At 39.3% G+C, this 24346-nt stretch overlaps 1 protein-coding gene across 4 annotated transcripts in view; it reads right to left on the reverse strand.

The window, feature by feature from the left end:
• TRAK1 (trafficking kinesin protein 1) overlaps positions 1-24346 on the reverse strand; it is a 123659-nt gene that overhangs the window by 45094 nt on the left and 54219 nt on the right. For all 4 annotated transcript variants that reach the window (XM_042889333.1, XM_042889331.1, XM_042889332.1 and 1 more), the window contains exon 3: positions 18174-18368. Coding sequence is in view for 3 of the 4 variants with exons in the window: in XM_042889331.1 (XP_042745265.1) it covers positions 18174-18368 (195 nt within the window). In the remaining variant the exon portion in view is untranslated. The remainder of the gene's footprint in view (positions 1-18173; positions 18369-24346) is intronic.

Here is a 24346-nt window from a genome sequence, read left to right on the forward strand (position 1 = left end):
ATGTATAGATCAGCATATAGTATGTATATATATATATATATAGTGGGTGAGGAAATAATGAATACTGCACTCTTAGGCTATCGGCTCACTTTTAGTGGCACTTTGCATTAAGCCCCTTTGCCGGTGCAGGAATATCTGTGTGCCAAAGATTAAGAGGCAAGTCTCCAGCAGGTACCAAACAGTAAGGAGTGACGGAAGCCAAACTGTACACAGTTCTGAAAATACACACTCTAATCAGGAAAAATTCAAAAGAGATTTTAATATTTTCTGTAAACACAGACTTAAAGACTTATATAGCATACCAGGACAAATACACACTTTTAAGGGCTGCTGTTGCAAAGTAAATTTAGTATAATAGCTGTAATCAACTCAGCATGTAGGCTACTCAGCAGAAGACATTCATCTCCTTTCAGGAAGCTTGCTAAATAAGCATGCCAAACACATGTGCACACTTCTAATGCAATTCCTGCACTAAGGTACAGTCCTTACCTTTGGTAACTTTGCAACAGAAAAGAAAAACAAACCCAGAGTTAGTTTAAGAAGGGTGGGGCAGGACACAATGCATGTAACTCTCTTATCCTGACTTATTCATGCAATTCTGGTGCACTCAAATATTCTAACCTCCTTTATCAGTAAAAACATCTAGGCTTTTGCACACAATCACCACAATTAATCAGTAGTAACAATGCTGGATTTAGAACACAAAGCTTCTCCGTAGGCAAACGAGTCCTAAAAACACTGGTTGAAATGGCAGCATCTAGGTTCTAAAGAACCCTGATGAAGAAACACGGGTGTTTTGGGGTGGGTTTTCCAGGGAGTGAGCATAAATTGGCCACTGATACGTACTTTCCATTAGGACATATGATCAAACAAAGTTAAATTGTTCAAATGCATACAGATTTGTATATTCGCTTACAAAATGTACACCTGTGTATTCTGCACACCTCCCTCCCAGTCTTAAAAAAACACACCTAATTAATTTGCTTCAGCCAAAAGGACAGCATCTTACGTCTCTGGAAAGACTTAACTGGGACGAAGCGGGAAAGAGCTTATCTATAAATATAGCAGTTGAGCAGACTCAAGAGGAAATTATACCTCTACACTGAAAAATAAGCCACTTAAAGGCAATATACAAGTAGCAGTAGCTTAGGTTTAAATAGACATAGAGTCAACAGAGGAATAAAGAAAAGGAAGTAACACGGCAAAAGAAGGAAATTGGAAAATTATTTCAATGACTGCATGTATATCAGCAAGGTTCAACTACATTTATTAAGGATGAAGAAGCAAAAACCTGAAGAAGAAATTGATCCACATACCTAGGGATCAAGGGCTGTTTCCAAGACTATGTGCTACAAGTGTTGTCTGAAAAGTGATTTGTCGCCCCGTGTGCAGCAATCAATAAGCACACACTCAGGAGAGACACTGCTTATTAATCTCAGGATTGCACAAGCCTGGGTGCTAGGTGGTTTCCCACAAATCAAGCACACATGTGAAACTCTCCACACAGTATTTATACACAAATGTTGCAAAGTTAATGTTTTTCCAGTCCTTTCTCCTCAGAGTGATTGGTTATTTTTCATACAATTGTAAAGATTTACAGATCTATGGTTTTCTTGCCAAGTCAGCAGTCTCCTGATCAATTAGTTTTCCCTTCAAGGCCTATGGGTACTGGAAAGACCATGGCTAAGGAAACTAATTCTTCTTCTGATACCTAATACAGCGGGGATGGATGTCCGCAGTTAAGGATAGTAGCTATTCATTCTTCTGATACCTAACACAAAGGTAGCTCAGTTTGTTTAGAATTATCCTTCAACACATCTGTAAGGCTCTCATGGATGTAGACAGAATGCTCACTGATGACATCCAGAGCAACACCAGAGCACGGAGATACAGGCACGGAGATAGAAGAGGCAAACATATGAGACAGTATGAGGATTCAGAAATGCTCAACCATCAGCTGAACTCCTGTTGTAAGAAAGAAAGAGTCAAGCCATATTTCAGGCTTAAAAGTTGACTGTGCCACCACAGAGCTGGCAGCCATTTGCGAGGTTACCTGTAACTGAGATGCACAGAGGAAGAACCATGGAGATCCAAGAACACTTAGAAACGTGGCACAGAATAGGAAATATTCTCCTAATGCTGCTTTTGAGGAGTGATTAAAATAATAAAAAAAAAGATATAGCCACAAAAGAAGACAACTAGGACGCTGTCTCACATCTGCAAAGGCACACTGCTACAAATAAAACTGTGCTGGCAGGTCAAGGAGAATAAACATTAGCACTGTTAATTATTGCCCAGCTAAAAGAGAAAGTTCAGGAACTTGTTGATATAAGTTACAATGGAATAAAAAACAGAAGAGATGAGTATCCGCAGACGGAAGAAGAGATGAAAACACTTCTGTACAAGCAGGAGAAAAGCATGGGTGGGAGTTAAAAGATGGGGAGCAGAGCAAGAAGTGCCAGAATGACCATGAAAGGAGATGAAGTCACTTGGGCAAACATTTAAGAGGACAGAAGCTTTGGTGTGAGACAAATGGGAGACACAGAGGGACTGTGAGGATAAAGAAAAAGGGATAAAGATGCTGTTTTCTCTACAAGCAACTGCTGAAGTTCATGGACAAGAAAAGAAAAAAGAAAGTTCCAATATCTCTCTCTCTCCCTCACACACACACACAGACACACACATACACAAAGCCACCTGGAATTACAGGCAATGAACTCTCAGGCACCAAAGTGGAGAGTTTTAGTTAGAAATAAATAAGTAATGAGAGAAACCCTACAAAAAAATTACTTATTCCATAGTCAACCTGGATTTCTCTTGCATTGCTCACTGAGAGGGTAGAGGAGGCTGGCCCCAGAGAGCAGCACGGGGAAGGCTATTCATAAAGACTCTTACAGGTATCTATCTGCTTTTTTTCTGTTTGGGAGTCTGTGGGAGTTTTTTGCATTATTTTTTTTTCCCACCTCAATTGTGTTCTGTGTTCCTTAAGAATCTATTTCACCTCTTCAAAACACAACACACAGAAACTGAGATGAAGCTAGGCATTTATACTGTTCTCCTTCATGACACATGCCTGCAAACACTTCACCTTTTCCTCTTCTATCATTAATACTGTCCATCTCAAAATCTGCTAAGAAAGTAATGAATGTCCTGCTCCAGTACACACTCAGCTATTTCCACTCTCTACTCTAGCAGGGCTGCTCTGAAAGTAATGCCTCCTATTTGAGTATGTGTTATTGTTATGTCTTTTGTATCAGTTGCAGTTTCCATGGAAATACATAGGAGGCATTACTTATGGAGCAACACACGTATTTTATTAATTCCAAATAAGGTGGCAACTGTCACAGTATGCAAAAATGTTATGTTGGAAAATGCATCTAAAAAGCATGGTGCAGTATTTCTTATGAATACAGGTGTCAATTTATTATAATGTTAGTTAATACTGGTGATCCAACATTCAAATAAGGAAACACCTTCTTGCCTAATTCCATTTACTCTTGCCAAAAATAAACTCTGTAAAGGACATTACATAAAAGGTATTATTTCATTATTTCAACCCTGGAGAGTTCCAAAAGATTTGTGAATTGTCAATTTTGAGCATCTGTTCATTTGCCTCTGCAAGGTATTAAAAAAAAATTACTACCACCAAACGCAAGATGAAGACATCATTACTGTATCAATCCATACAGAAGTTCATTAAATCTGAGCTAAGAGTGAGAATTACTTCCTTTCCTATTGAGTCGAGCAATAGCACTAAAGCCTTATATGCTGGCATCATTATGGAATGACTATGGAAGAACAAGGAACCTGACACAGCTCAGGTAATTGTTTACATGAAATCACACATTTTAGATGGAAATCCAAGTCCCACCAGCTTTTACAAAGCAAATGCACAATTTCATCAGAAAACAGTAACACTGTAGGATGGTTTCATGTGAGGTCTTCTATTATTTTCAGTGCATCACGGACTCCTTCAGTGACATGTTTACCAGAACTGACAAAATGGGTAGGATTCATAATACTATGTACATACAAATCTGAGCTCCAGAGAGTCCATGTGCAGAAGAGAAATAAGCTATGTTTCATTTTGTCTTAAAATAGATATTCAAAACAGGCTGGCTGAGCTGCAGCTGCCTATCACTCTACTGAATACAAATGGAATCACAGGCAGATGACTCTGGCAAAGACAAATACATGGCAAGAATATCAAACACCAAGAGACAGGCATCTCATAAGACACACGTGCTCTTTGAAAAAGCTGTTTTCTACTATGCTTTTAAAATGCTTTTGTCACCCACCGCCATCAGAATACTTCACTCACACATCAACGGGAAATACTGATGCTATTTTAAATCCAAATTAAAATACCAACAGCAGAGGCCAAAGAGCTTCCATTGCACCTCTCAAATCCTCTACTACACTCTCACACATTTAACTGGGATAAGGAGAAGACAGCTAAAAGCTATGAAATTCCATTAAACCACAAGACTGACACTCACCTAAGAGGCTGAGATAAGACTGACAGCACCATCACTCCATCCACTCCAGATGGAATATTTCAATTAAAAAAAAAAACAAAAACAAAGCAGCATTATGCCTTACCTACAGGAGAGACTTCTCGCTGTCAGACATCCAACCCTGCTGTCTCAGAGAGCTGCTCTCTCCCATTGGCACATGCACTGGCTGACTTTCTGTAGGAGATCTTGGCAGAAAACGTGCTGGGTGGGGGCCCAGCGCTCACATGAGAACTCGTCAGCCCAGGATCAGACCAAGCACTGTGGTGCTGGAGGCCCTGATCCCACAAGGGATTGCACTGCTTGCTCAATACCTGTTGTGTATTCCATCACTGTGGAACTGCCATGGTTTCTCCAGCACAGAGCACACCTTACGACCAAGTTGATGAGAAAAGGAGCTCTTAGCTCAGTTATTCAGACATGTCAAACTTCTGCATAGCAACACTTAGACCAGACAGAAAGAAGACCATAAAAAGAACGATGAGAAGAAGGCCTTCTGTCTTTAACCTGGAAAAAAGCTACTGTTTTGGTGACAGTACAACTGTCATATTTCTTAAGCTTCCAAAAGCAGGCCAACCCAGTCTGTTACATCACACAGATTAATCAGATGCTACAGTATTTACTAGGGTTAAACTGAGAGGATAAAAGTTACATAATAGATTCAGTACTACTAAAAGTAGTCAGGCCTTTCAAATAAATATACACCTTTGCTCTTTGACCCCCTGAATAGCTGGACAGGAATAAAATCATTGAAAGAGTGAAATTCAAGTTTAACAACCTTCTGACACCGTACTCACCTCAGAAATCCAGTACATAGACTCAAATGGAACAATGTGCCACCCACAAGACCACAGTAACTCAAATTTTCTCACACACCTTTACTATTTTTGTCCCCTCTTAGCACTTATTAAAGCACTATAAAATATCTATTTGTACCACATACATACAACCCATAGCCCCCTGGAGCTACACTCCTTACTGTTCATTGTTTCATTGTGAGTTTAAGCCAAGCTCCCCAACCAGAATAAAATCTAAACACAGCTACTGCCCTCCCAAAGGCTGCATGCTGTTTTACAGGTTACCACCACGTGCCACTGATGAAAAATCTTGATTTTTCCACTCTCTGGACAGCAAAATTTTGGGCACTCACATGCATTCTATCTGAAGTCTGATAAAAATATTAAGTGCTCTGATAAAAAATTAGTCACCCAGGCAAAAGCAGACAGATCACAAGGGGCTCAGAACATCACCTTCAAAAACAGTTTGTAGTTTTTTCAATTCCAGAAGTAAACCAATTTTAAGAAGTCACATTACAAACATCTTTCACAGAGAAACAGCCAGAGAGAAAACACATATTGCCTATTAGCACAGTAACTATACAGATTTTCCATTATGGCACTGCAGAAAAATACAAAGCCTTAAACCACAAACCAATACAGCACCTTACATTATGCATATACAAATCCAGCTCAATTATGATACATACAGCAAGCATTTCAAATATTTCTCCCCTTGCCCAAGGAGCTCTCGTACAGCGCCTATGTTCCTCTGCCACTCCCTTAGAAATACAGAAAGCCTTACAGCAGTCTCTTGCAGCATGCTCAGAAGAGACGCTGAGGTGCAACAGTGATGCAGGCATCTCTGCCACACCGAGGTGCTGCCTTTTAAAGGTACTTCATTTTTAAAACATTTGATGACAATGCTCCGGTCTTACAAGCTTCAGATTCTGCACCAAGAAATGAGGAGAAAAAAAAAAAAAAAAAAAAAAAAAGATTTACCATCTGTGCATTCTTCATAATACCAGTCCAGTTCATAGTAATCTGCTTCAATAAATTTCTGCATAGTCAGTATCCTTCAGCTACAGACGAGACTGCACTTCGCTGCTAAGGTCAAGTGAAACGCAGCCATGCCTTCCTGCCTGTGCAAAACGGCACATCACAAGGCAGCTCATGGGAAGCCAGAAATGAGCTGCACATCTTCAATGAGGCTGCAACTAAACTAAGGGGTGGGGGAGGACAGGGTGTAATTCAGGGGGAGGGCGGCGGGTACTATAGAGATATCTAGAAGGATGCAGAAGGGAGATATCTCAAGCAGATGCCCTGGTGGCTGCTGTAATAAAGCAGCTCTGCACAGGAGCCTCGGCTGGGTGTTACCAAGCCTGCCCTATCAAGAGGCGGATATGCTGACGTGGGGCCACACACCACCGCCCGGATCTCTCTAACCCATCCCTCCCCAGGCTCCACATCCCCTTCAGCCTAACGAGTTGCCATGGAGATGAGCCGGCTCCAGAAGAGATGAGGAGATGCAGAGAATGCATTTTGCTGCTTCTGGCTTTGCGGACTAGAAGTGGCCATGCTGGAAATGAAAATCCTTCCACAGAAAGAGGATCCAATTCTCTGCTGGCTGCTCGCTGAACAGCATCCTGCCATCATAATTCACTGGGTACACGCTGTACATTAATAATGAAAAGCCAGTCCATTACTACTCTGTCCCTCATGTACTGATAAAAGCCTGCCTTCCCCATGGAAAATGAAACATTATTGCTTCGTTACGTTATTCTGGACTGATACAACAGAATCCCTCAAGCACACTGTTACTGCAAAAAGTGGCAAACAGAAAATGAAGAAATTAGAAAAATCAGTAGAGCAACATATTTCTTATCATAGAATCATAGAATTGCAAGATTGGAAACAACCTGCAAGATCAGAAACAACCTGCAAGATCATCTAGTCTTGCAATAAAGCTAATCTGCTTCTGCTTTTGCCTTCTCCATGAACTACTGACCCTTCCCCCCCTCCTCTAAGGAATCTGAGCTGAAATCTGGATGAATTTTCACCACTCTTTCTAAAAATACATAAGGTCTTCAAGCAGGATAGTATGATGTTTGTTCAACAATTAGGAAATGAAAGAAAAGACTTTACTTATGCAGCACCTAATGCATTTGAGCTAATAAGAGAGAATCTGAGGAACAGATTGCCCTAAATCATCATCAGCAAGCACAGCCATCCAAAGAGCTTGCTTGAATCTGTACAGGTACAAATGCCAAGGGATTTGATCCATTTTGCTTTACTCTTAAACCATTTCTTCTTTCTGAGCAACTATATTACTCTGTGAACATTAGTAGAATCACTGGGATAGACTGAGCTGCAATACATGTTCATAACACAAGGTAAGCCATGCTGGTGTCTGGCCTTGGAATTGCCTGTCCAAGCAAAGACTCCATTCATCCACAGGAACAACCATGAATAGATAAGGGAAACCTGGACTATTTATCCCTCAGCTGCACTGCTAAGCTCAACTTTTTCCAGCTTTGAAGATAGTCTGACACAGATGTAATTTCCACTCTTGTCAGTTCTCAAAGGACTTACCCTGTCTGTTCTTAAGCCTAGAAATATTTATAGCATCTTCAACATCCTCCTGCAAAGACCCACATATCTATTATTTATGATATATGTAACTTTCACCTTTTGGTTTCAAATTCACTCCTACTGAATTTTATGCTTCCAGCTCTGGACATCACAGTCATACAACAGCTTGGTTTGGAAGGGACACCCTGAAGACCACCTGGTTCCCATCTGCCCAGGGCACCATCCAACCTGGCCTTGAGTCCCTCCAGCGATGGGGCATCCACAGCTTCTTCTATGAGCAGCTGTGAAAGGGCTTCACTGCTCTCTGAGTGAACTGAACACTTATTTCTCTCTCCTTTCTAATCCAGTCACTGCAGGTTTCTATTAAATTTCCCTCACTCATGTATATTCTAGATTGTTACTGCTTATTCACCTCGAGTGTCACAACTTAGCTTTACCATTAGAAAGAAAAAAATTAAACTAAGGAACAGTCAAGCAATACAGACACAAATACGTAAGCTGCTAATACGAAAATGACCGTATTAGTAATTCAGTTTTACTCGTGTAAGTAATTATCACTACAGTAACTTCAAGCTTGGAGATTATCACATTCTTTTGCATACTGTTTGCTGAATCACAGACTAGGATATTTGTTCACATACGTTGTCAGCAGCTAGCAGCAATGAATTATGTTATTCACCCAAAGTTTCAGTCCAGGGCCAAACTCAAGGACAACTCTGAGCACAAGTACATTGTTTCACTAGAAAACAATGTGTTTCTCAGTCTGAAAATAAATAAATCTGTAGGAGATGAAGACAATAATATGACCTCTTTGACAATGTGCACAGGATTCTATCTAGTGCTGGTGAGGATTTAGTTCAGTTTTGGGCTGCTTAGTAGGAGGAGACATGGACAAATGAGAGAGTTCATCTAAGACAGTTAAGAGACTCCTCATTTTTCATTTGAGGAGAGGCTGAGGCAGCTGGACTGCTCAGCCTGGATAAGAGGATGCTCAAGGGGATCTCAACAATGTCTATAAGTACCTGAACAGAGGATGGAAAGATGAATCCAGGCTCTTTTCAGACGTGGGCTTGGGCAATCTACTCTTGGCTGGTCTGCTGGAACGGGAGTCGGACCAGGTGGTTTTGGAGATCTGTGTCAACCTCAGCCCTGTTATCATTCTGTAGTTATGTGCCTCTGATTTTTTACTTCCTTGTCGTATTGTCTTAAACTAAGAATCTTTGAACCTTTCTCATGACTGAAAATACTTAATTTTAACTTTCTAAATAGACTACTGTGAATTTCAAAGCATCGAAGTTACTGAAGTGTTAGAGCTCCTCTGCAAATACAGCTCTACCTCGCACCTACAAGATTTTCCTGGGTGAAAATTCAAGGAAATTATTCCTATGGCCCTGTACTTCATCCTCCCTCCTACACTCCTCAATCAGGGGACCAGCCAGGCTCCAGACAATGAGATCTAACATTTGTATACTAGATACTGCTGATGAACAGCTGAGCTGGTGTGGTACCTGAGCAAAGTCAGCCATGCTGCTCTAGGTTGGAAGCAGCCATTCTTGGGAGGCTACCTCCAAACAAAGAAGCTGAGCATTAGTCAAGTCATTTACTCGCATCTTGCCCCCAACCTGTTGCCTTCAGCTCCTGCCATTCCATGCCAACCAGAAGCCAGGAAACAGTCATGCTCCAGTAGCTTCCAGCCTTACAATAGGAAAGGCACAAAAATCATTCTTATTTCCCAACAGACGCTACTCCACAGATTATTTCTGCCCTCCTGAAATCAAGATGCACACTAAGAGATAACAAGGCTCTGAAAAATTAAAACCTACTTTCATTTTGACAGGGCCTGTATTATTTTTGGCTTCATATTGCTAATTAGATTTTTTTTACGTTTCACACTCTATAACAAAACAAGTGGACATCAGTTTCAGGTTAGTGAATAGCAAAGGATTATATAAAAGCCACCAGCAGCATTTGGACATGCAAGTTCACACACATATCTGAAAAAATAATTAACATTTTGAACACTGTGAGCAATTTTGCCAGATGTGATCAACCTGCCCTCACGTTGGACACGCCATCTTGAAATAGAGGAATGTGAAGAGGCACTCCAGCTCTAATTCAGCCCCACAGTTTCAGTTCTGTATGTTCACAAGGTGAGAGCTGGATTTGCTGTTAAGTGCAGTTAAGGCTACGCTGTTAAAACACTGTCAGAACAAAATGAAGGTTTCTGTGGCAACATTAACTCAATTGCTCTGCACATAAGCAATTTGTTCCACTTGTATTATTTTTGTCTGAAAGGTAATTTGAGGTTGGTAATTCTATTTAATCAGTATTTAAGATATAAAGAGTGGATGCTGGCTACCAGATCAAAATTGCTGCAAGGACTTTCTCCTTTCTATTTCCTGACAATTTAAACAAAGGAAATCTTTTTAAACATGATGGAATTTTTTTTCTCACTCCTCCTTCCTCCCTGTCTCAACACACACACTTCATTTAGAGAGGATAAAAGTAGTTCTAAGTGGGATGAGATTTTTGGTATTGGTTTTTGTTGTTATTGTTTCTTCCTTTGGATTTGGTGGTGGGTTTTGCTTGTTTTCAGCTTTATTGATATTATTCTGCAGAGCTAATTGAAAACACACTGGTATAATCAGGAAAGGCATTATCTTTCTGTGGAGAAAACCAGAAATACTCAAGAGATGTGGAAAGATGCTATGATCTTCCCAGCCTGAAGACAGACACCCCAGACAGAATACTACAAATCCAGGTATCCACATGCAAGTAGCCCTTCAACTACATGAGAAACTGTAGCTGTAGGAAGGTCAGGCTGGAAAGGCTGTTGGGTTGGAAATGAAAGTATAGCCAGGCCAGCAGAGCAGCCACATAGCAGCAGAAACATCTTTCAACTTCTGCAGCCCAGTTTTACTTCATATAGATATGTGTATCAGTCTTTATGTAAGCAATATCTACCAGAACAGTATGATTTTCTGGTGGACTGCTCCTACTAACATTAAACCTCCTTGTATTCAAACCTCTGTACTGTAACATTGTATTTGAATGAAGAATTACCACGATAATTGCCTAATACTTATCAGATAATTGAGCTATGAATAGATTCCAGGTACTAAATTTGTGTTTACAAGCAATGACGTTTTTCATATTCTAAATCCATGTATGTTTATTCACATTCACTTGGTTTTCCCTTCCAGGTACCACATTTTATGCCATTTTTCATGTTTAGTCTAAACCAAACAAAGAAATTTCTTTGTTCTCCAGACAGCAAAATATCCAGACTAATAAAGAATTCTGGCAGCCAACATTGACAAGCTAAATAGACTGAGTGCTCAAGTTTGCAGTTGCAAAGGAGTATATTTAGGCAGAAAAGCTGAGCTGCCAAGTTCAAGAGCTCTCTTCTTCCTTCCCTTTTGCTGTAATGAATCTGTGACATAGGCTCAATGCCAAATTGAACTGCCCAAATTAACCAGGTCACAAAACAATACAAATCCTTTTATTTCTTTAAAGAGAATATTTGACAAAGATAGCCTCAACCCAACTTGCAAACTTTGCTTCTCAAGAAACCTGTAGCAGCACACCCAGGAAGGTGGACAACTATGTTCCTATGGAGCAAAGAAGCCGTAAGTCATCTCTGCTGGCAAACAAAGCAAATAATATCTTTATCTCAAACCTCATCAATCATGCCTCCCCATGCTTAGTCATTCTCAGCCTTCTTATTCAAAACTTTCCCAATTCTGGGAAAATCTTGTGAAATGAACGTGAGAGCTGGATGCATCGTGTTGGACTCACAGTGGCTAAAATAGTGTATTAGCTCCCATTTAATTACCTCTAGGATGCATTTCTTCCATTGGTTCTAGCACAAAATCAGGTCCTGAAAGTCAAACACTACATCTTCTCATTACTTTCCAGAGCCACCAACACAAGGGATAAAGCTTCCCATCCCACTAACATCAGCTGGACTCCTTTCTGCCAGAGGAACTGCTGTACAGCCCACATTATGCAATGTGTATTGCTACTAATCAGGCTTTGCCACAACAGTTCATTTGCAAGTTGATGTTTTTCCACTTGCTTTCTTTCTTCTTTTTATTTCTTTTTTTAAATTATTAAAGAGCATTAAAAAGGAAAACAGAGTATATTTAAAAGTACAACTGATTTTCAAGGACAGGCTGGCATTCTGTTATTTCTGAATTTACTGAAGTGAACTGTTATTTGGATTTCAACTTCTAAAATAACGTGGAGCAAGAGTAATTCCATGAATTCACATCTAGTAACAACAAGCAACTCTGCATCTTAGGATAATGATCTCTTCCAGTTAAGTATTTTGCTTAAGCAAGAAGTCACAGCAGCCTGCTTCACCCGAAAAGAGTGGAACCAGAATATTGAAGGCCTTGTATCAGCAGCTTTCAGAACCAGCATTTAAAATAAATGAGTGCTTCAGATTTGATCACTTTAGTGCATTGTAAATGTAATTATTGTCCAAGGCTTCAAAATGGTACAAGTACTTCCTACACATGGACAGAGCTTAGGGACTCCAAACACCATAAGGGCCCAACAACCTCACCTGGACAAAATCTCTGCTTCATAGGAGTCTTTTAAGTATTCTCCCACTGAAGCAAGACAATTTAATGTGAGACAGGAGCAGACAGATTAAATTACTTAAGGACAAAAGCTGATTTTCCACATAATAGGATTATTTCTCCCCTCCCCATGAAAAGGACCAAGGCAACCTTTTTTATTCTCTGTGGTATGTTTGGTGATTCCTGAATGATTCCTGAAGAGTAACATACCAAACTGCAATGAGGAAAGAGAATCCAGATGCTAAACATTTGAGTGTTCAGCAAGCAGCCAATGAATGCACAAAAGTTGCTTTTGAAAATACCAATCAAGCCAAAACCTTCAAGACTGATAATGAATAATCTTCAGTAAGATCTCTTTGAGCAGACTGGAAATACTGAAGTGTATTCTCTCAATCCTACTGAATACAACCTAGAACACTGGTACTATGTCATCTAACAAAATGAGACTGATTTCTATAGTCAAGAAAGAATTAATAGAGAGGTGCAAGATTGCCACCACCACCATATGCATAAACACATTCAACACCCCTCAAAATCTCATTGCTTTTTTTATTTTAATGGGTCAGATCTCGACTCAGCTTTAACCATGTCATTAGAAAACTAGGTCGAACAAGTTCAGGGGACTGCAGAATGAAAATGCCTTATTAAAGCACATATCACTGGCATAAAGCACTCAAGCAACCACTGTATAAGTGTAGCAGAAGTACCGATGCTTTACAGACCTCTACGTGACAAGTCCTGCTAGTCTGGAAATGAGTCAAAGTAGTTTAATTCCACGTTTCTCATTATAAACAAGCTGCAGAAGATATTTTTCTTCCATGTTACTGAAAACCTGCCCATACTATACTGACCTCCTTAATCTGTGTTTCCACTGGAGCTCTTCCTCCTCCCTTCAGCTTTGAGCTTCTAGTACCTTCTGATTTTTAAGGAGAAATTACAGAAGATAAGAATACATGGTGTTCTTCGAATATCAAGAAAGAGCAGGTGGTACTTAGGAGCCCTTCAAAGTTCAGTACAGCATGCCATTATGCTTTATTAAAAGATGGATAAACAAGCCTAAAGAAATGACCAATGGAGATCAAGGACCAAATGGAGACATCCATTAAGACAGTGGCCCTGTTAAAAGCACTGGCATTCTTTTCAGTTCACAACCTGGAAAAGACAATTTCTCCCATCACTCAAAATGTATTTAGGAAAATAGTCTATCAAGTGTTTCTTTGTGATATGTTTCCTATTTTAAATGGAAACAGCACAAATGTAATGCTATCTTCTCTCCCTCTATCCCCTGAAACAGTCCAGTGACAGCAGGACTGGTATGGGTAAGCATTAATTGCTACTAATTTGCTTCTTAACTGAATGAAAACATATTTGTATACATTGAAAGCCTGATAGAACATTACAAACACCCACCAACTCTTCAGAAAAGCTCCATTACTTCACTTCAATGCTTCTACTTCAAAGGACAGCAAGGCAGCTGCTGATTACACTATGAGCTGAATCACTCTTGGAAGTAGCATTTCTCATACATCCTCTCCTGGGACCAAATGCAAACACAGATGAACTCGAACTAGAGAATACTGTCACTACAGGTGATTTAAGCTCCTTCACTGATAATGGTCCTTGGAGACATCTGAATCTATCAAAACAACCACACAATCTCTCTTATTAAATATATTATTCAGAAATGAAAAAATCGGGGTCAAATGAGTATGTAGTATCGTAAGTTTCCTAGCACTAATACTGTTTGATAGGAAAGGGGAATACTGGCTAGATAATGAGAATGAATTAGAGAACATACTTCAGATATGTCAAAAATCTGTGTGCATATACCTAATAAAAGCAGTACTATAATTCATATACAAATGAGATTTTAAACAGCATTTTTTTTTTTTTTTTGGAAGTGCAGTTCTCAGAGATAGACAGTCAGTCCATAGAGAACTTAAGGGCACTTTATAAGGCTTAACCTAAAAAGCATTTAAGGAACTACTTTCATTTTGAGTAGAGATTTAAAATTCTGTCATTACATATCAGAGTTCTTTCAGAAGGATAACTACAAATTCAACTGTATGCATATCATATATATATTTACTTACACCTGTGTCTACTGTAATATATACACACATAATACATATATATGTTCATCCCACTTTCCTATTTCTATGGGTCTCAAAGTACCTTTAAGTAATCCAGTATTGAGATTTAAAGGTTCAGACATCCATCTTGTTCAAAACTCACGAACTGAGGCAAGACAGAGTAGAGACATGGATCAGAACCACGACAGAGCTTAAAGAGTCACTGAGTAATGGTAACTGGCCACAGATGTGGTCAAAGCCTGCAGCTGGAATAAGGCAAAAAAAAACCTGCTCTCATTTAGTGCCAAAACAAACAAAATAAGTAAATGACACCACGCCATGGTCAAACAAGAAACACTTTGCCATCATTTACAGCTAGTAGAAAACCAGAAGTGTTCCCTCTGCCTAATTCCAGTAGTTCACTGTAGGTATCTGAACATTATTAAAACGACTGATACTGCAAGAGTATCACAGTGGAATTACTATTCAGATTATTTCCAGACTAAGTAATAACACACTAATTAAGTGGTGTGGTGAGAGTTCGGATAACAAAGTGTTGCTCCTCCCGATAAACGCCCTACATAAAGAACAGGAAGCCTTACAAAATACATATTTGCATATGTTAACTATGCACAATATTTACATATATTAAAACATGCTCAAACATTCCTGGCTCTGTCCGATATTTCTCAGTCTGCAAACATTTCCTGAATAAAGCCACCACACATCCCTTCCTTTTGACTTCTCAACTATTCATAATACTGGTGGTTTCAAAGCTGGTCGATACTGGAATGCTAGGAACCATAAGCAATGAAAAGACTTCATTTCATACCTGAAATATCCTGCACAAGCTCAGACTGCAACATCAATTATATTTTGCTCATCTTAAAGTGCTTCTAAAAAACCCTAGGAAGACATAATAATCTGTACATGTAGGACATTTGAATTGTGATAATAGCATTTATGTTGCAGGAAATTCTTTTCTGGTGCAATAAAATTAATTAATCCTTCCTTTACTTCAGAAAGTCTGACAGATTATAAATTTCACTTCTGCTATTTCTTATATGCAACTACATTCACAGACCGTAAGAATAATGTTCTGAATAAAATGGAAATCTGTAATGTAGTCCTAACATAGACAAGCTACAGTATATATTGACCTTCCCCCTCCTCCTCCATCAAGGTTTATAAAACAAGGTAAACATGTACAAAAGGAGTGCCCTGATTGCAGCTCTGAAAATGAATCACAGTGCTAAAAGTCACACCCTAGAAAATACTCTGCAGAGTGATAATGGTACCATTCACTTTTGTGACAACTTATTAAATATCTTTATTTTCACGGTTCATTTTTCATAAAGCAATGTTTATGCACAGTGCCATAACTTCCAAACATGCCAAAGTTTTATGATCTTGCACTACAGCTTTGCATGAGTCGTTCACAACTGAACAAGGGTAAAAGCAGTGATCTCAGCTGGCAGGATAGCAGTCTAGGGATTAACTTTGCTCACTTTCAACTTCTTAAGCCACTGCCTGTTGAGCACGTGCTTGTACATTAGCATTAAGCAATAAACTTCCTTTACAGAAGTTCTCCTTGCTTAGTCCCTTTTCTGTAAGCAGTTAATTACTAATTAAAGCAGAAAACACATCACTTTTTTTTCTTCTTCTTTTTTCTTTTTCCCCCTCCATTCAGGCTATTTGACTGGGTGAAGTTTTGAAATTGCAGCACATAGCAAAGCTTGCAGCCCATTATGCTTGCAAGCTAAATGCTGGATAAAGTTGTTTGAGCATGCAAGTTACAAGCAGCTACTGCTATCTGATTTCTCTGATGCAAGTTGCTTCATTAAGTACCCATTCTCAACAGTGATGCATCATTACTGAATGGCATATCACACGAGCATCTTAGGTAGGAGACTTCTGCCCTGCTTTCCCCACTAGTAAATAATCTTTCCTGTGCTTAATGCAACAGCCCCTTTTAAGACCATCCTAAGGATAGACATAATTAATCAATTAATCCCGTTACCACAGATATTAGAAAACTGATTTTTCAGAAGGTTTCTTCAAGCCAACTACTGCCACCATTTCAGCTGCATTAAATATCTGCTACGAAACAAGAATTAACTGATTCCATTGATCAGCTTTCTACCCCACCTGTCATTCTGCACTGCTTTTGTCTGACTGGAGAGAAGGTGGAGAACAGATATACATTCATAGAATGGCTTGGGTTGGAAGGGACCTCAAGGATCATCAAGTTCTAACATCCCTTCCACAGACAAAGAGGTCAACTGCTAGATCAAGTACTAGATCAGATTGCCCCAGGACCTCATCCAAACTGGCCTTAAACACCTCCAGGGAAGACTATCTACAGCCTGTTCCAGCACCTTACCACTCTCTTGGTTAAAAAAAAAGTTCCTCCTAAAACCTAATGTAAATCTCTCCCTTAGTTCAAAACTGTTCCTACTTGCCCTATCACTATCTACCTGTGTAAAAACTTGATTTCCCTCATGTTTATAAACTAAATCTTGGAAGGCCACAATAACGTCTCAATGAAGTCACTGGTAGATATTTTATATTTCATACCTTTTGTTGAGGCACTGAAGTAACTCAGTTCTTTGTATCTGTAATAGCTTACAGAACAAGAAAGTGAATTCTCCAGGTGCATGACAAGACAGTGAAGCCATATTTCCAAAGGCTTGTGTTGAGCCCTGTAACTCAAATCTTTTGAGCCCCACAGCTCCTTAGTAACTATCTAAAACTACCTACCACTATAACTTATGTAAATCCGCTACTATGCAAGTCTAACTACTACAGGTTTAGTATGTCACCTACTGGCTTGATGCTCTGCAGACTATTTGAACGTGTCACGATTCAGAAGTGTAACAAAACTGCATTTTCACATGAAAATGGGAGGAGGGGAGAAGAATCATTTAATCGTAAACTACATGATTGATGAGCAACTAAAGGATGAATCATAGTTGTCTGGCCTTCTTGTACAGCTAAGTCACCATCCACAGTAGAAGAACATAGAGACACGAATCCATTCACCACAATAAAAGGATCTACCAGCTCAAACAAAAGAATGAAAAATGCATAAGGTCACAGGACTACAAGCCTTCTCTTCAGGCACAAACAGTACCTTTCTGTACAATAGTATAAATGTGAACAAAAGAAAGAACAAGGGGACAAACCATCTTCACTAAATGCTCAGTGTTTGGTTCTTCACAAGTCTTTCTTAAAAACTCAAGCAGTAGACAAATGATTTGACATCATTTTGTGATGCAGGCACACAGTAACACAGACAGCATTACAGTGAGTCAGAGAATATCCTGAAAAAAAGCAAATAAGGCAACATGCCTAAGCTTTTTACATTTTATAAACATAGAAACTTCATTCTCTTGCCAGAGAGATAACAAGCAAAAAGAAGTCTTGAATTTCACCAATATTTGATATTGTGACGAAGTACATGGACAGATTAACAAATGCAACTGCTGTTTTGGATTATTTCCTTTCTTTACTAACCACCATAAAACTTGAAAACCAACAGTTCTTTTGAGAATTACAGGTATCTCAGAGGCAGTAACAAAAATAGTATAGTTTTATTTATTCCTCAGTAAAATTTATAAATTTTTCACTTACGGAAGTATTTCAAGGTCTCTTCTATTTGCTCAGTTGTTAAGTCGATATTTGCATCAGGAGAAATGAGAGGAGTATGAAGCCAGTCGTCGTGGTCATAACCATAGATTGTATCTGCTCTTAGCTTATAATGAGGCAGCTGTTCTTCCAGTAGACTGATGATTTCAACTTCAGGAAGATTGGTACTATTGCACACATCTGACAAAAGAAAGAGAAGACAGCCTGTCAGCCACTTTAAACCAAGTATTATACACTGTATAAGCTAGGAAATATGCCAGTTTGATTTGATATCAAAAAGATTTTTCCTCATGAACAGCTAGATATTATTCAGAAAACAAGACTAGCTCAGATTATCCACAAATTAATGTCTACTAGCACAGAATGGAAGGGTTTGCTATTTGGAATAAAAAAACCCTGCAGCAGGTACTCACATACTGAAGAACATGGTTTAGAGAAGGGGGCAAAATAGAGACCAAGAAAGCAACAAAAAGAGTAGTAAAATGTGGCTATGGAAAAAAAGGATACTGCATTCAGGAATTCACATTTTTAAGTTTTACTTGACAGATTATTTTTAGTTTGCAAGTTCTATATTTCTCCTTTACTTCCTCCTTGTGCAGTTGAGTTTCTCTGAATTTTGCCTTCAACTGCTGGCAGATTTTTCCCAGAAGAAGAAATCCAGGGCTGCAATAGCAAACTGTCACAGTTCACACTGAACACTCACATTAAAGCAGGCTGTAAGAACTTCTTGTGCACCTTTCAACACTGTCTCAACACACATTCTGTGATATCAACCCTCCCCATTCACAAGAAAATCAACTTCACATTCAGTTTTAAAAACGAAAGCTGAGGGCCATCAACAACTGCAAAAATGATGCAACTTACACTGGTAATTTAAATTTAGGAAGAGACAACAATTTTTTAATGTAGAAAACTTCAACATAAAACTTTTTTGCTGTGAGGATGGTAAAACATGGGAAGAAGAGTCCAGAAAAGCTGAGAAATCTCTACCTTTGGAGAGACTGAGAACACACTTGGCCAAGGCCTTGAGTACCTGCTTTAAAAGGATGCATTTGAGTAGAAGGTCCAGAGGTCCCCAATCTAAATTCTCTTTACTTTCATCAAACTGTGCTGCTACCCTTGGACACACATAAGCATTCTCCAAACCTCACTGCAAAAATATATATAGAAAGACTAGCAGAAGTGAATACTCATGTGCAGCACTGCCGTTTTTGTGGAGCTCTGTGCAGAGAGCAAATCAGTCCACACACATCACTTCAAGAGGTCCTGCAGCAACTTACCAGAATAAGAGAGTACCCATTCACACAGAGAAACAAGACCTTATTCCCCTGCACCCACACTAAGTACAAACCTTTCATCTGCCTGGCTGCTTCTGAAATGCTGGTCATGTCCCACTTCAGTGCCTGTAACCATCTAAGTTCACAGAAGCCAGCTGATACTGTAAGAAACATCTGCTGATGTAAACTAAACATTTAAAAGATGCTTTTCTATATAGCCTTACAAATACAAACATAAAGCCTATATGCATATAGTCTTCTGTATCTCTGAGTTACCTAATGCTCTCACTGTCAAGAATGAAAGGTTGTTTTTTCTTGCCTTTTCTTTTTTTCCCTGCTGAAATGTTTCTTCTCCTCTTGTGAAAAGTATGAAGGTCTGCACAACCTTACCAAGGTCCTCTTGAAAACAGGAAAATAAAGATGTTTGAAAAAGAAAGAATGTCAGAATTTCAGCTGCTATTTCAGAAGAAAATGAGCAACCTTACAGTTTCAAGCAAGTAGTTCTGTGCAGAGAAGTAAGCTGGTTTGCTCTGGCATGTAGCAAAATAGGAAAAGCAAAAGAAGTTTTCATTCGAATCTGAGAGAAAAACAGACACACACAAAAGAAATCCAAATAGTTTTACTGTGGAAAAGAAATCCATGTAAACACAGACAGACATACAGTAGGGAATTAAAAATTATTGTGCAATACAAGTGGAGCAAGACACTTTCTCTGTTTTACTACATAATAAATCCCGAGTGTTTCTACACAGTTCAAAGCCTAACAACTGAAAAAGATAGATCTTCAAAGGCAACATATTCTGATGCTATTGTTATTAACTCCTATTGTGATTTTAAAATCCATTTACCAGCAGGAAGTAGGTGCAGGCTCTGATATAATTGCCTATTTAGGAAAAACAGGACACAGCAATTATTGTTGTGTATGACTAAACATTAGTTCACCATTTAAATCGTGGCAGTACACTCGGTGCCAGTCCTGCAGTCTTCATTCTTCTTCCCCTTCTTTTTTGAGATGCTGGCTCTTGATGTCACATGTAGGTACAAAGGCTTCCAGACTGTTTTGTTGTGTTGGTTTTTTTTTAATGGCTCTGATTAATATTGCAAAGATAAACAAGTAAGATAAGCACTCAGAGCACCTGAGACATTATTCAAGCTTTATAATTCTGAAGCTTTTCCTCGTCCTACATGGCAACTTCATTCTGCTGAGTTAAACAGCGTCGTAAGCATAAACCAATTAAACGTTCATTAATATAAATTATTCAAGAAACTACAGTTGAAGTTGCTCTGTTACAGATGTATTTTTTCCTGTAGGCTGAGTGATTTTCAACTTGTCATTTTCTGGACAACCTTGGCTAACAGAAACTTCTATAAGCAAATTACAACCAATCTGAAGAGCTGAATGTTTCTCTTGGGAGTTACAAACTCACGATTCCTCCCAAAGCATGGGTCATTACGGCCTTGGCTTTTGAAAGCAAGGAGTTACGGAGAAAGGTTTGCTAAGGCTCCTGCATACTGCAGAAGGCTACAGTTTATGGTACTCCCTAGGAATAATTATACAAAAACAAAGAAAATCTGTGAATTTGTTAAATCTTTTTTATTTTTGCACATAGTATGCTGCACTGCTTTGCTATCCTCATAGCTGAGACATGGCACATGTAGGAACACCCCATCTCATCTCTTTTTAGTACAAACTTCTCCATGTCCTAGTTGTAAGAAGACAAGGAAGTTGCTCAGTGTGCTTTGTAGTATTTTCTGACATTACTCCTCCCCTTCCTCTGCATATTTTCTAAAACATATTAAACCAATTTCTTTCAGAGGCCTCATTTTTTGCTGAGGTTTTGTTGCTTCAGTTTCCAATCTTCCCATTCAATAAAGAAGACTCAAAGTCAGGCAGAACACTCCAGCTGAGTTAGACTCTGCATTTTTTCTTACTGCTTAACTACCTTAGGTGATTATTAAACATTCTTTCTTAGCATGCTCCATATCTTCTTAGACATTGGCATCTGACTGACCAGGGTATCTCCACTTCTCTGGGCATCCTGGATTGGAGGAACTATGCCAACACCTTGTCACCAGGCAATTGAACCTCAGCTTGAGTTAGCTTTTATTATCTGTCTTCTCCACTACTAATTATAGCTATAAAGACAAAAGTAAGGACAAAGTACATGAGAAAGGTGGTGGAGGGACTGTGGAAATACACTTGGAAAGATCTGAAGATGTCACTCTGAACAACACGGTTCCTTTAAAGCAGCTGATCTGTCACTCTCCATTCCCTACCAGGCTTTTGAGTTTCACTTGTTCACAGTTTTGTCTGAATGGACAATTATGTGTCATACTGCAAAAATAATACGTAGCAGGATTCATTTACAAGGAGTACGTCTTCAATTTTAATATCAATTTCACACAAAAGTACTGATAAACTGAGAAGAAAAATAACAGAAGGGATAAGTAAAACAAACAAACCATACAGGAATAAAAGCACAGAAAACAAGTTCTGTGATTCTCAAAGCCTGGTACTTGCTGGTACTTACTGGCTTTTATTTTTTGTTTTTAGAAACAGTACACTACAGCTAACCCACACACGGAATATAAAGTGCTTAGTTTAGAATCTGCTGAATTCTTGTCCAAACTTTCCTCAGTCTTTATGGTTTAATTGGTTTGTTTTTAAGCAGAGTCCTCTCAGAGTCAAGGTGAAAGGGCTTTCCAGTTCACTAAAGCACCTCTGAGCAGTGGATACTGCCACCTGGTGCAAGAAAGGCCTTATTACCCAGTACCTCCACATAAAAAATAACAGTTCTGCCATTTCTCATGAGAGTTTTCTCTCTCCACACGTATACTACCAGTAGCACTGCAAAACTAACTATGTGCAGTACACACTGGATTACTTTTTGTTTTTTTTTTTCTTCTTAAAAGGCTCTGAGACTACAAGAAAACTACTCAGAAACTGTACAGAAACTGTAGAGAAACCGTAGCATTCCTGGAGCACCATTCTCCTCAGCTCTGGCCCTCACAGAGGTTAACACCATGCAAGCAGCTCAGAGCAGCTCTGCTACCCTGAAATGACTCCTGTGAGAAACAGGGAGCAACTGCTGTGCAGAAGCAGTATGCTGAACAGAACCACACCGAGGTCTGGCCTTGGGGAACTGCTGTGCTGCTTGGCAGCCTTCAAAGCGCAAGTTTTGGTCAGCAGGTCGTGTAATTCACCCACCCCAAACATCTTCCATGAGACTCTACTGCATCCCAATACCTCCCATCTGCTGGTGCTCAGCCCACAGCCAGGAATGGGTACTCCAAATTTCCTCTCCTTATAAAGGAAAAATAATTTTAAAGCAAACAAACAAAAAATAAAAAATCATCATACAAAAATCGGAATAAAGAATACAGTAAACTGCATTCAGGCAAATTCTTGCAGTTCCCGCAAGAGAATGAGTACTTCCTAATTTGTCACAGCCTTTCTGCATGGTGGTGGAAAAATGAAATAGATGAGAAACAGAAAGAAAAAGAGATAAGAGAAACAAGGAAATTCTCTGGAGAAAGCTTGAAGAAGTCACCACTTCCTGCATCTACTCATTCCTCTCCCTGTTCTATGAGTGCGTCCCATTTCCCACCCCCCACACACTGTACTCCTCCTTGACATACAGTTCTCAAACATTTTAAACAGACAAACTTAAAAACTGTATGAAAACAGCTCAACAGTATAACAATTTTTATTTATTTCTTCCTTTAAAAGCACACCATACCTGAAAATGGTTCAACTCCAGTGCCAGCTACCTACTGGTTATGTACAAGGAAGCTTCTCTGCAGAATGGGGCTACTGCATGGAGACTAAAGTCCAGCCACATGGAACACAAGAAATTAAAGTCCATCAACCTGAGGCTATCGCATGCTAAACACTAGTGAATCTCAACCACAAGTTTTGAAATAACATATGCGTGCATGGAACACAAACTCCATTTTGGTTTTCAGTTCTCAGAATCCGAAGATCAGGAAGCACTTGGGAATTTTGTATCCCCGTAAGTAACATGACAAAACTCTGCATTATGTGTTCCCTCAGACAACAGGGCGCTGTTTTCTACTCTTTAAATAGGAAGTGCTCCATTTATGGTTCACAAGGTACTGCCCCTTCCTTTTTGAAAAGGTAAAGTAATGCGCAGCGCCACCATGATCAAACTTGTTTCCAGATATTCCATTCCACCAGCTTGAGAAACTCCTTCAGAGAAGGGTCACCTAAATCAGCTGGACACCAACCAGGAGGCCGTAGCTACATCAGCATTCTCCTTTGTCATCAGAACCAAGCCTAAAGTCCAATCGTATTCCTGGGATAAAAAACAAGAAAAGTGGTCTCTCAATGCAGCAGACACTTCCAGGCTGTGTGAAGCAGCATGGGACCATGGTTTTCAGATGTTTCCTGCTAATTTAGAGCATCGTGGAATGAACTACTCATTGGTACCATGAACAGATCCACACAAATGGAAAGCAAGAGCATAGAGAAACTCGAACCTTGCATTTAGGCTGCTTAATGGTCTGCTAAGGAAAGAAATACAGCCTCCAGTTGTCCATTATTTGAGCTCCCAAGGTCAGCTCAGAGACAGGCATTAAATACTAACTGGGGTCCAAATTACAAGCATGTCTTCGATGTAAATTAACAAATTACTCTGCACGTTGACCTGCTACAGGTCAAAAATCCAAGTCCACCATGTTCCTATTCTTCAGTTCTAGGATGACAAGAATAAGTCTAATTATACTGAAGTCTTAGAAACGCTGCTGCTGAACTCACATACTCTGTTTGTAAAGTGTGTCACTAGCTTCTAAGGCAAAGAAAGCAACTTAAGCATCTTGAAGAGGTAAGCTACGAAAAACTTGGCTGAGCAAAACACAAAG

The sequence above is a fragment of the Lagopus leucura genome, unplaced genomic scaffold, assembly GCF_019238085.1.
Source record: "Lagopus leucura isolate 7727_CA_CO unplaced genomic scaffold, USGS_WTPT01 Super-Scaffold_100157, whole genome shotgun sequence".
NCBI lineage: Eukaryota > Metazoa > Chordata > Aves > Galliformes > Phasianidae > Lagopus > Lagopus leucura.